Below are 13,027 nucleotides of genomic sequence, written 5' to 3' on the forward strand. Positions count from 1 at the left end.
AAAATTCTAAAGATTGCTGCGCACTTATTTCTCTAGCACATAAGTTATATAACTGAATGTGACGAGACAAAAAAGCATTTCATGTTTTCAACATAGACATATGAATAAGATTGCATGTGTGCATATTTCCAAATAAAATATAGGCTAATTTGCTAATTTAATTAGTTCATAGACTTAGAGCCACTTTTTTTTTTCTTCATTCCCTTAAATCTCCCCCTCCCCCTCCCCCAAAACACACACACAAAATAATAATATGGCTAATAATAATAACAGTATAATAGCTTTATATCAGATAATTGTCAAGCAATTATATGGCACAAAAGCCACTCGTTGTAGGTAACAAGCCTCTTTTAGCCAAAATATATACGTTGTGTAAAATTGCAATACTTGAGTTGTGACAACTTGCCCCGATCTGACACCTTGTCCTGACACAAATTAACCTTTCGGTTAAAATCTACCATCATTAAATTAAAATTTTCTGACTAGCTTGCAGGTGTGGTTTTACTGTATTTACTTGTTTATAACAGAAAGCAAAAAATATTATGATTTTGGAAAATAACTTTTGTGACAACTAGCCCCTGGGCTGTAGGGTCTCCCTTATTTAGGCTATTTGTATTATGAAAGAATAGTTAATGCTCTGACAGCAAGGAAGTGTTTCAATGGTTTCACAAATAGGCTATTGTGTGAATACAACCAGCAGCACTGCATTACGCAACCATAAAAAAAAAGATACTCGAGTTCTGAATAGCAAAATTTCTCAGGACCCTCTTTGGGAGGCGAACAATAGCTTAAGCCAAACATCAACGCCACGCCCATGGGGTCGATGTTGCTACAAGAGTCGTGAGCCACACTTTCACGCGTGTACTGCTGCACGCGACAGGCGCGTGGGAGCCTCGCAAAGCCTCTACCCAGCGCCGAAACTAACCACAGCCGAGCGAGAAACGAAACGATTACATGCGTCCGGATGTTTAAATTTGCCATGGCGAAGTATTTTGTGGGGACTCGAGTTGAATCGGGGTTATCGGGACAGCAATATTTTGTTTTCTCCCACGGGTTATCAGGAAGTTTGATATGAGAGTTTCAAAATCTCGCATTTCTAAAGAGGAATTTAATGAAAGCATCGCGTAATGTTAGCGTTGTTCAGAATACTTTCGAAATGCGCTTGACTTTGAGATTCTTCTGGATAACTGTAGATGGTAGGCTATATAGCTTATGTCTGTTTATGTTACGGGCTACTTAAGTGTTGTGCATATTGTTTTCAAAGATAGTAGACGACAGTAAAGCGACTCTTTGGGATCTGGTGAGCTGGAGACGGGGGGATTGTGCAGCTGCAGTGAGCTGGAACAGCAGAGGAGGAGGGACAGACATCCTGACTCCATCCCGTGGAGAACTCGTCAACTTTCTGCCAACTTTAGATTGTTTTCTTGCCATTATCATTGTTAGCGTTTTGACAGGAGACAGAACAAACGTGACTCTAAAATACAGCATATTAGGATATGGTAATGTTCTAGTAGCCTACAATGTGAAGCCTGTTTAAAAGTGTGAGTTTTTCATTACGAAATCTGCCTTTACCATCTACCACCCTAGGGCATCATTTACTTACCCTCAAGTTTTTCCAAACCTGTATGGGTTTCTTTCTTCTGTTGAACACAAGAAGATATTTTGTAGAATGTCGGTATCCAGACAGTTGACGGTATAGTCATTGACTTCCATAGTATTTTTTTCCTGCTAGTGGCTACCATCAACTGTCTGGATAGGCTAGACATTTCTTCAAAATAGCTTCTTGTGTGTTCAACAGAAGAAAGAAACTCATTTACAGGTTTGGAACAGCATGAGGATGAGTAAATAATTACATAATTTATTTTTTTGTGTGAACTATCCCTTTAAGGCAATCTGTGCTCACGCGCGATTTAAATGTATTCCTCCTTGCCTGTAAAATAGGCTACTTTTAAGAACCCACAAGTTTTTCTTCTTCTTTTAGAACCACCCCATAATTCGCAATTCTGTTGTTTCGCTTGAGGTTTCAACGAATGACCCATTTAAATGAAGGCGCTTCTTCTTCTCTTTTTAATCCATAATAATGCATGACTAACTGAAAGTACGTTCTACCTCAGGCACATTGAGATAGAGTTGAGGTAACTCAAGGTTAGCCTACTCTTTATTACGTTCGTTTCTAGATTGTTTCAAAAGACAGATGAGTCCTCCAAGTTAAACGTAGCCTAAGCAAAGAAATGCAAATCGATGCAGGTGTGCGGGCCTCGGAGGTGACGAACTGAACTCCGATCTCGCAGCGCCCGGGCCCCATTGATCAGCTGAGAACTGGCCCCGTCTCCATGGCAGCCGCCTGGACGGCGCCGCGAGGACTGGCTGCAGGGCCGCTGTCAATGGGTGACGTCACGGGGCTGGCGCCAGAGAGTCTGCGAGAGCGCGAGCTCGCGGCGCTGCTCTGTAGTGCTGCTTTGCTTGGTGCCAATTCATCACCTGTCAGGGATCAGTCAGGGTGTCATGCGAAATGTACACAGCTGTGAGAACAAAAAAAAAAGGACGAGGGAGAAAATGGAAAAAGCCAGTTGCGGCAGATGCGGACGAGACCAAAGCTCTTACGTGTCGTGTTTGTAAGTCATGCGCGCGCTGAATGCAGGTTTTGTTACAAAGATTTTCTTTAAAAAAAAAGCAGTCTAAAATGCATCGACCTGGAGGTATCTTACAAGTAGGCTAGGCTACTTCATTTTCTAAGCAGTGATAATGAGAATGTATGAGGTGCATTCCGACACATCAACACGATTGCATTCCGACGCATCTCCGCAAACATCTGTTTAGTCGGATATGCACAAGCAACCAGGAAATCTCTGTCTCCATTGTTACTTAGCATGTGTAAACAAAGAGCTTTTTTTCTATTTTCTGCCACCACTCTCGCCTCGCTCTAGACTGCCAAAAGGTTTCTAAAAAATGGTAATATAATCCGTCTCAGGATAAAAATATTCTTCCCAGTCCCATGAAGAATGCATTTTCACTTCAGTTTCAGCTGTGCAGTTTCACGTTAAAACTTACAGCTACACTTTCGCGGTAATTGATTCCTGCGCGTCTACCAATATGCTGCTCGCATTCGTGCACTATAGCAGGAGGATGTCCTGTCATCACTATTACATCTTTTAAACAGGCCTAAAGACTGCTTTCATAATCCCCCCGCAGTCATGATGTGCATAAACAAACATAAACATTAAGGGCACAACTGCAGAAAGTAGCCAACATAGACTTGCACCTGTTGTATATCATGTTGGTACATCCACAGGAAACACCATAGATAAAGAAACGCCACTACAAGAGCTTTGGTTTTTACCTTAATCGATTTTTTAATAGGTTTTGTGTCCTGGAGGAGGTTGGGGGAGGGACACTGTGAGAGTGGGCACAATTTTGAAGAAAAATATTGTAATAGAACTAAGGTCAAGTGACTAATAAACCACCCCTGGCATCAACTTGCCTTCTTAATCTAAAAGTATGGTTGCATGCCACTGACTTCTAGGTAAATGTTGATCATAAACAGTAGGCTGGGGGAAAATGAAAATAAAGAAGCAACACGAAATGTGTTGGAAAAGAGATATGTTCCTGCCTATGCCTATATGTTAATAGAAGGCTCAACTGGGGTTTGTACATTTTCATAAGCTGCATTATAGATATGTAAACTCTGTTTACATCTTACCTAGTAAAATAGTCACGTAGTCTAAAGGCTATAGGATAATTTAAGATGTCCAGCATAAATCAGTCTAAGCTTGTTTTGGCTCATTTTGACGGTTACACTAGAAACAAAGCCGGAAAATGCGTGAAAACATCCTTATACTTTCCAGTCCCTAATTCTCTTGATCAGAAACAGGTACACTGATTTGAGAAATTATCCGAGGAAGCTGAAGGCAGTCAGCGCCACCCTAAACACGCGCTTTCACTGGTTAAGAACGCGGAAGAAATGGGCGGGTCTTGAGCGCTCAGCACAGCGACCAATAGCGTAGCGCGAAAGCGATGATTGACGCGGCCTAACCCACCAATCAGCGCAATCCAAACCAGCGCGTGAACAACCCACCTAGCAGGGTGTATATATACAGCGATGACAGCTCGCTAATCCACTGCGTTTGCTTCAACAGACCAGCGCAAAGAGGAAATCTCGAACACAAAGGCGATTCTTCTAACGAAACCGTTCCTTACAGAGCTGTCAACATGAAGGCAATAAGCCCAGTGAGGTCTTTCCGGAAAAGTAGCGCGACTGTGACGGAGCACAGTCTGGGAATCTCACGGAGCAAGACCCCCGTGGACGATCCCCTGAGCCTGCTCTACAACATGAACGACTGCTACTCTAAACTGAAGGAGCTGGTGCCGAGTATCCCGCAGAACAAGAACGTGAGCAAAATGGAAATCCTGCAACATGTCATCGATTATATCCTGGACCTGCAGATCGCACTTGACTCGAATTCGGTGATCACCAGCCTGCATCACCCGCGAGCAGGGCAGGGGACATCCAGAACACCCCTGACAACACTCAACACAGACATCAGCATCCTCTCATTACAGGTGAATGTCCACAGAAAGAACAGTGCAACTCTATCTATCTATCTATCTATCTATCTATCTATCTATCTATCTATCTATCTATCTATCTATCTATCTATCTATCTATCTATCTATCTATCTATCTATCTATCTATCTATCTATCTATCGCATGTGAATTTTGAAATGCGCTATTAATGCACGACAAAGCTTCATTGATTTGGTGCGTGTTGATGTGCAAGTTTGACCCCCAATAAATATACTTTTTTTTGTTGTTCCTTTAGACACCTGAGTTTCAGTCAGATTTGATCACAGAGGACAGCAGGACACTTTACCGTTAATCAGGTAAATGCTTTTGAACACTGGTTTTGATGAGCCTCGTATTATATGCTGTAAATGCCAGAAAAATATGTTATGCTGTCAGAGCAGAATTTAATTAAGAGCGTGAAATCAAATTTGTTAAGGAGCATTTGTGTCACACAGTCTGTAAAGTAGTATAAAGTGTGTATTTATGATCATCAGTTGAGGTTGAATGTTGAAATGCTCCCATTGAAGTGTACATCTGGAGCCCAGGGTTTTGCTCAGTCTCTGAGTGTTTGGTTAAATGTTCAAACTGCGGCTTCCTCTCTGGCGCCAGGCTGTCCGGATCTCTGCCCTGTTTGCATTCTCTAAATGCGCCTCTTTCTCAATCTTTTGCAGGTGTTTGGTTAAGACACAAGAACACACAGGACCTGGGAACTGGCTTTTCCTCCAATTTCTGTTCTCAGTCTGGAGTTTTTTTTCCCCTTCTTTCTTTCCTGTAATTGAATCAAGAGACTTTTTTTGCTTCTAAAAGGACAATCCATGTGATGTGTTATAAGTTCGGACATTGATTATTTATCTTCTAAAAAGACTCATTTGGTCCTTTCTTCAAGAGGAAGAAGCACTATTCCCTGAAAATAGGAGGGAAACCTGTAAATGATCGCAAGGAACCTTTTCTCTGCATTGAGAAGAAGTCTTACCTTTTTTTTCGTGAAGACCGTGTGAATAGGAGACGACGTGGTTAGTTACTGTACAAAGTTTAAGTCTGTTTTTGTCAATTCGTTTGGCACATGAAGGACTGGACGTTGAAAATGACATGATGAAACCTTGTGAACTCTCTCAGAGTTTTATCTTGTATAGTTGCAGAAATTGGACTGTCAGTATCTGCAAAGTGTTATGCTGTATGCTGAGACTTTTTATAAAAGTAATATTGTAAATCGTACCTTTTTTTTATACAAAATAAATCAAATGCTTTATTTGACACTGGTCTGTTATGCTTGCATCTTAAAAATGTCAATCTGCCAGTGTTGTGCTGTACATTCTTGACCTTGCATTTTATATCCAGGTACTTAAAGCATGTCACTGACCTTTCATACATTTGCCCATTACTGACAGGAACCTGAAATAATCTTTTACATTGACATACGTTTGTGTAAAAGTGCATTTATTCCAGTTCGTAATGGGGGGAAATGTGCTATTTCCTAATATATAACTGTCCACAAATCATACGGCCTAGCCGTTTTCTTGCGATTTACCCTTTCTGACTTCCTGTGTGGTGAAACTTGAAGGTGTCTGGAAGTAGAACATTAATTGTGACCATTTCCACAAGTTCTCTCTCATTCGTATGTGTTATGAATGAAATGGCAGTTCAAAACCAAATTGAGCTTTTGATTTGTGGAATTCAATTTGTAAAATCATTGTCTGTAGCTTTACAGTCTGTCCCCTAACGAGCACAAAGGAATAAACCGAAGATCTGAATGATTGATTTCATTTATCAATTTTTCTTTTTTTACAGCCTCAGCTACTCTGGAAACTCTAAAATATTCAGAATTGTACACCAAGCCCTTTTGACTAGAATGGCGTAACTTAGAATAAACGTAAGAAGCGGATCATTTTAAATGTTAGCAGATCATACATTAAAAATGAAATGTAATTTATAGTGCACGTATGAGTCATTTTGTGGGATAAAATACAGGAAATCCATTTCACTACAGAAACAAGAATTTTTTTTTTTTTTTTTACATACAATTCTGCAAAGTGTACATTTAAAAAATAAAGGTTGCAGCCTAAAGCTCTATTCGTGTTCTTGACATGAAGAGTGCGCCACCTGCTGGCAGCCAGACATCACCTCAGGAAAATAATGGACACTTATTTTAATGTCATTTGGGGGAAATTATTGTCCATAGGCAAAATACTTAAATTTATGTGATATTAGGCAGCACACACTAACCGTTAAGAGCTTAAAATGAGCAATGGGATTGTTTTTAATTTCAATTTCAGACTCATTCAAAAGGTTTGAAAAGAAGGGTTTATTAATTTAAACAGTGAGGCATTCACACATAATTCCTTAGAGAAACCTCCACTTTTTTTTTGTTTTTCTCTTGATGTAACAGTTCACAAATAGATTTACTCGTCTAAAACACGACAAAGCAAAACACAAACTATAGGGATGATCTGAATGGGAATCGGGCATTCAATCACAAATAAATAACAGCTTTCACAATACCGATCACAGCAAAAACACCAGCACTACCTATACGTGGTTAAAACCTCACTCGACGGGATGTGAATATTGTGGACCCACTTACACTAGATCTTCAATGTTAGCAACAGAGCATGAAATAACAGGATTTGCACTAAACATATCAGAAACTACGAACAGCTTCACAGCCTCAGTTTATTGCATTTCTAACACCACTCCAACAACAGCAACAAACACCTCACACTTTTACACTGCAAATTCTTAAACTGTATTTTTTTGTTTTACAGTTGAAAAAAAATCTAAAACGTCCTTAAAATAAGACATTTACGGATAAAACCAGATGAAATGGTGGAATTAAGACTTATTTTTATAGAACAAGTTGTCATTGTAAAGGTTCAATTTGTTAGTATTAATGAATGAATTAGGTTTAATGAACTAACACTGAACATCAATTTAGTTTATTATTACGGTAACACTTTACAACAAAGTTGTATTAGTTAACATAATGCATTTAACATTTGTAATGTGCATTACTAACATGAACTAACCATGAGCAATACATTTGTTACTGTATTTATTCATATTTGTTAACGTCAGTTAATACAAATACAGCTGTTCATGTTAATTCACATTGCATTAACTAATACAACTTTTGATTTTAATAATGTATTAGTACATGTTGAAATGAACATGAACAGAGATTAATAAATGCTGTAGAAGTATAGTTCATTTTTAGTTCATGTTTACTAATGTAGTTAACTACCGGTAATGAAACCTTAATGTAAAGTGTTACCAATATTACTTTATGAATATACTATTGGTCATTGTTGCAATTCATGTTTATTCATAATACATTAATGTTTAATGAATGCAACTTGAAATGTTAAAAATGTATATGCAGAAATTAACATTAACCAACATTAATGCATGCTATAAAAGTATTTTTCATTGTTAGTTACTTAAATTCAGTAATATTAGGAGATTCATTAACTTAATGTTTTTTAGTTAAAAACAAAAACTTTAAAAAACATAATTTTAGGCTAGGTTTATGCTTAGGTTTTTTTGTTGTATGAACCTTAAAATATTTTGTATGCAAAACTAAACAAAAAAAGAAAGTGATTTTGCAGTGATAGATTCTTTTCATAGTTAACACATTAAAACACATTCAAAATTAGCTAAGCAGAATCAACACCAAGAAAATGCGCACGAACGAAGAATTTGGCTAACTTTTGTTTAACTTTAACTGCTGAAGTAGAATTACTGTAAAACAGCACAAGCAGGGGTGACCAGTCCTGTTCCTGTCCTACCTTCCAGCAAAGGTCAGCTCCAACCCTGAACCAGCTCAACGAGATCTCAGGAGCACTGGAGAATTACAGACAGGTGTGCTTGACCTGAGCTCAGGACTGGGCATCCTCGAGTTAAATAAACCTGGTTACGCTCACAGGACGCTCTCTCGTTCCTCAGCGGCTCCGGGGCCGATGGACCTCTTGCGTTGGACTCCGTGCAGGTTCTGGTTGGTCTCTGTGCTGGATCCGGGTCTTATAATGAGCGAGGGGCAGTCGGTGGAGCCGGAGGTGTCCTGCTGAGTGCTGTTGTTGATGTTGTTGTTGAGCGCAGAGTTGTCGGTCGAGCAGTTGAGGTTACTCACGGCTGAAGCGGGCCAGCTTTCCTCAGGGGTACTGCTGTCAGACAGGGCGTCAGAGCAGATGGACATCCGGGCCACGGCCTCGTCTTGAAGGTTGCCCAGCCTGTGCGGTATGACTCGCTTTTTAACCGGGCTCTCAAGAACCAGTTCGATCAGATGGGCCTCCTCTTCTTTCTTCTCCTGGGGCGATTCGCTCTCCTCGTCTTGTAGCGAGTGGTCGGATGAGCTCCTGCTGGACCTCACTCCAGAGTCAGAGGATTTCTTGTCCAGCATGATGTCTGAAACGAAGCTCTTCCCTGTAGATAAGAGGCCTAGATCCGGTTCGGCGGCCCAGGGTTCCTCTCTTAGCAGCGGGGTGGCGTCGGTCTCCTCGTCCCCAGAGTCTTCTTCATCGCTCGGCACGCTGTGGTAACTAGGCCCCTGGCCTCTGGTCTTGCGTTTGGGTGGGATTTTAGTGGCAGACCCATGCTCGGACTTCTCATCCTCCTCTGTAATGGGGTCTAGACAAGCACCATCCGGGACTGAGGAGAAGTCCGCTATAGTGTCTGCGGTTTTGGAGCCCTTTTTGGCATAGGGTTTGCGCCCATCTTGCTCACCTTCCTTAGTGTTCTCCTCAGAGCCGGCTGAGAGGAACTGGCCGGCCAGGGCTTGAGCGGGACTCTGTCGTCCGGCGGCGGACACCTCCAGCTGGGACATGTGCGAGATGTACTCCTGGTAAGCGTTGCGATACTCTGCCTGCTGCATGTCGGTCAGCTTACAGATGTCGTTGGAAGATTCCTGAGAGTTCAGGCTGGATATGCTGGACGTCCGGTGAGTGTTGGCCTAAAGGAGAAGATCAGGTCAATTTAGACCGTAATAGGCATTTCAAGCAATAATTCGGCCAAAATAAAACTTTAAAGACGTTTTTCTTTCTTTCATGGAACACAAAAGGAATTATTTAGCATTAGGGCTGGGTATCGATTAGGGGTATCGCAAATATACTGGTATTGATGGTAACAGTGATATATATATATATATATATATATATATATATATAAATGTATAAGGATCGTTTCAGACAGATCTTTGGAACTATTAATTTGTTCATGAATAAACACAGATAGAATAAACCCACACCAGTCGCATTGTATGTTTGTTTTTGCATGCAGCCCCTGTAAACTCAATAGAAAGGCATTTCTTGCCATCATTTTGCGGTACAGTTTTATCATACCACTGTAATTTAATTTAATACGAACAGTCAATAAAAAAATTGATCTAGGGATTTGAAGAAACAATCGATTTAACACTTATTTTTTTACTTCCAGATGTTTAAACCTGGCACGTTCACTCAAGAATTTCGTTGACTGTTCTTCATACAAGACTATCATATGGCTTCAGAAGACTTGGAATAAGTAATTCCTTGTGTTCCATGAGAAGTTATGCAGGGTTCCAGAAACACGACAGCGAGTTGATGACAGAATTTTAACTAATCCCTTTGTAGAAACACTAGTTGCGTTCCAAATGAGTCATTAGGTGCATTCCAATTTGCATACTTATGGACTATTTGATGCCGTTTTGTTGTAAAAAAAAAAAAAAAAAGTGTGAGTAACGCATTCACAGAAAGTTCCAAAAAACCCGGATGATGCACTTTTTCAACCTAAAAAATAAAAACTTTCCTTACGTTTCCTTTCCGATGTTGAATGATAAAATAACCTCATAAAATCCATATGTAACGGACGTGGGCCAATAAGAGCTGTGCGTGTAAACGCACTCAACTCAAGGGACGTACTAGCGGCTCTTTAGTGTCCTTGTTAGCACGGCCATCTCCCACGGTTCGAATCCCGCTCAGAGGGGGTAGAGTAGGACCAGTTACGTGTGGTGGCGTTCCCCCAGATGAGAGTGAGATTTAGGGGTGGTGGGTGTAAAGTAGGCCAGTAAGAGCTGAGCGAGTAAACCTCACTTCCCTGGCCTAAAGAGGCACGCTAGTGGCTTTGGTCTTTAGCATCCTTGTTAGTGCGCCCACACTGGAGATCCAGGTTCGAATCCCACTCGGAGTGGATCGAATAGGACTGGTTAGTGGTCACACATACACAACATGGTTGAGTGCCTAATACAAGTGCGCACAGTGTGTCATTTGGAACAACTATTGTAGAGTATGATTTCTAGCAGACTTGAGAACTTCTCTCAAATATGACTATTGAAGCATTTGCAGCATGTTCCATTTAATGTCCCCTCCTATCTACACTGTCTTTTCATTCATACTCATATACTCGTATAACAAAATGGTGTAAAATAGTGGAGAATTATGCGAAATGGGACGCACCCCAAGTCTGTGTACACAACCAACTTCCATGATGCTAATCTAAACCATTATGATCTCTTGCTTGTGTTCAAACACCTTGCCAAGTGTGAACAGATGAGTGCAGAAATAGCTATCTCTGTGTGATAGAGAGCTAGCGTGTGTGTGTGGTCAGCTCTTCACTTCCTCTGCCCATCTAGGTCAGAAAACACTCCGTTTGTCACCCAGTAAACCACATGCTATTTTCATGCTGATGAGAGACTACTGAAAAGCAGAAGCTGCGCTCCACAGCGTCAAAATGCAACAGTGAAGAAAATGTTGGGTTAAAAAGGCGCAGCAACAACAACAAGAAAAACGGCAGTTTCTTTGTTTCCACACGCACATATGTTTGTGTTGGCCTCCATGTATATAATCACGGCGTCTTCTCATGGTGTGCACCTGTGTTTATCTATAGGCTGTACTTCAGTGTTGACGTGTGTTTGTGTGCACAGCAGTACCACGCACCAGCCAGTGGGCATTGTGTTGTCTGGCGGGCTCCTCAAGCCCCACACCGCTGAGCTCTTCAAAGCTGAGGTTGAGGCTGTACGCAAAGTTTTCTGGGTTGATGGTCACTTCTTGTGGCGGCTCAGAGGGCCTGTGGGGTTCGGGTTGAATCAACACGCTGCTGCCCTGCTCGCTGCACGCTCCGGATTCATCATTCAGCAGCTGGTTCTCCACATGACGCTGCTCTAGAACCTACAGCACAAATACAGCAATGTTTAAAGGGATTCAATAGCAAGAGTGCATTTCATTCATAGAGCAAATCTTGCAGACTGTCTTCGTGAAACTGTGTTCCTCTTCTCGATGCTTGAACGCTAGAAGTATTAAAACTGTTTGGACAGGATTATTTTTCTAAATAATATTTGAGTTTAAATATAAAAGGACAACCTAGATGTTATTGAAGGTCGTGTACTCTGGATGCGTCACAAAACTCAATGAAAGACTTATACACTAATGTTCAAACGGTCATTGCCATTTTTAAATGTTTTTGTAAGAAGTCTCTTATGCTCGTTAAGGCTGCATTTATTTGATAAATACAGTAAAAACATGAATTGAAGTATTGTCACAATTTTCTATTTTAACATTTTCTATTGTAATGTATTCATGTGATGGCAAAGCTGAATTTTCAGCATCATTACTTTAGTCTTCAGATCTTTTAGAAATCATTCTGATATGCTGATTTGTGTCTTATTGTCTTAATGTCTTATTATGTCTTATTATGTCTTATTATTATATCAATGTTAAAAACAGTTGCGCTGCTTAATATTTTTGTGGAAATAGTGGTACATTTATTTTTTCAGAACTCAGATGAATAGATAGTTCAAAAAAACAGAATTTATTAGAAATATATATATATTGTAACATTGTAAATGTCTTTGCTGTCACATTTACAATTAATTTCTTTAAAAAAAATCTTAATGACACCAAACATTTAAATGATAGTCTATGTGATATAATTATAAAATTAAGAATGATTGGACTTAATGAGCTATTTCTTTTTACATTTTGTGAGATGGCATTTTACTCAAAAATGGAGGAAAATTTTCTAAATTAATAAAAAAAATGCACTAGATAGTACAACGATAAATTTTGTTTTAGTAACGATATGCAAATAAATAATAAAAGTATAGATATATATGGCTCTATACTTTTATTATATATATATATATTATATATATATATATATATACACACACACACACACATATACATACAGTGTATATACAGTATATATATATATATATATATATATATACACAGTATATATATTTTTATTTTATTTTTTATTTAAATTAAATAATATTCCACAACAGACATTTCTATGCGATTAGAATTAGAAATAGCCAATTTATTCCATACTTATTACCATGGTTGAGTGAGAAAAGTGTTTGATAAAATAGAAACAATACATTTGTGAAACAATAATGTTACCTGACCTCTAGGAAAAAGTGTTCCACTTGAATAGGTTTTAGTTTTAAAGAACATGGATACATGAAAAAAAAAAAAAAAAAAAGAACTTTGCTT

The 13,027-nt window shown here is 39.5% G+C and overlaps 2 protein-coding genes across 9 annotated transcripts in view; one reads left to right on the forward strand and one right to left on the reverse strand.

The window, feature by feature from the left end:
* Window positions 1–816: 816 nt before the first annotated feature.
* On the forward strand, window positions 817–5,819 carry id2a (inhibitor of DNA binding 2a). Its single transcript, XM_079632191.1, has 3 exons — window positions 817–4,560; window positions 4,822–4,882; window positions 5,237–5,819. The coding sequence occupies exons 1-2, from the start codon at window positions 4,210–4,212 to the stop codon at window positions 4,876–4,878; spliced, it is 408 nt and encodes a 135-aa protein (XP_079488317.1). The 5' UTR covers window positions 817–4,209; the 3' UTR covers window positions 4,879–4,882; window positions 5,237–5,819.
* A 1,028-nt stretch (window positions 5,820–6,847) lies between these two features.
* The window catches only part of kidins220a (kinase D-interacting substrate 220a), a 48,817-nt gene continuing 42,637 nt past the window's right edge, over window positions 6,848–13,027 (reverse strand). For all 8 annotated transcript variants that reach the window (XM_079632186.1, XM_079632190.1, XM_079632189.1 and 5 more), the window contains 2 exons: window positions 11,468–11,698; window positions 6,848–9,507 (listed from right to left, as the gene is read on the reverse strand). In XM_079632186.1, the coding sequence (XP_079488312.1) occupies window positions 8,479–9,507; window positions 11,468–11,698 (1,260 nt within the window). In that variant the 3' untranslated portion in view covers window positions 6,848–8,478. The remainder of the gene's footprint in view (window positions 9,508–11,467; window positions 11,699–13,027) is intronic.

This window comes from Phoxinus phoxinus (assembly GCF_949152265.1).
Source record: "Phoxinus phoxinus genome assembly, chromosome: 13".
NCBI classification, from domain to species: domain Eukaryota; kingdom Metazoa; phylum Chordata; class Actinopteri; order Cypriniformes; family Leuciscidae; genus Phoxinus; species Phoxinus phoxinus.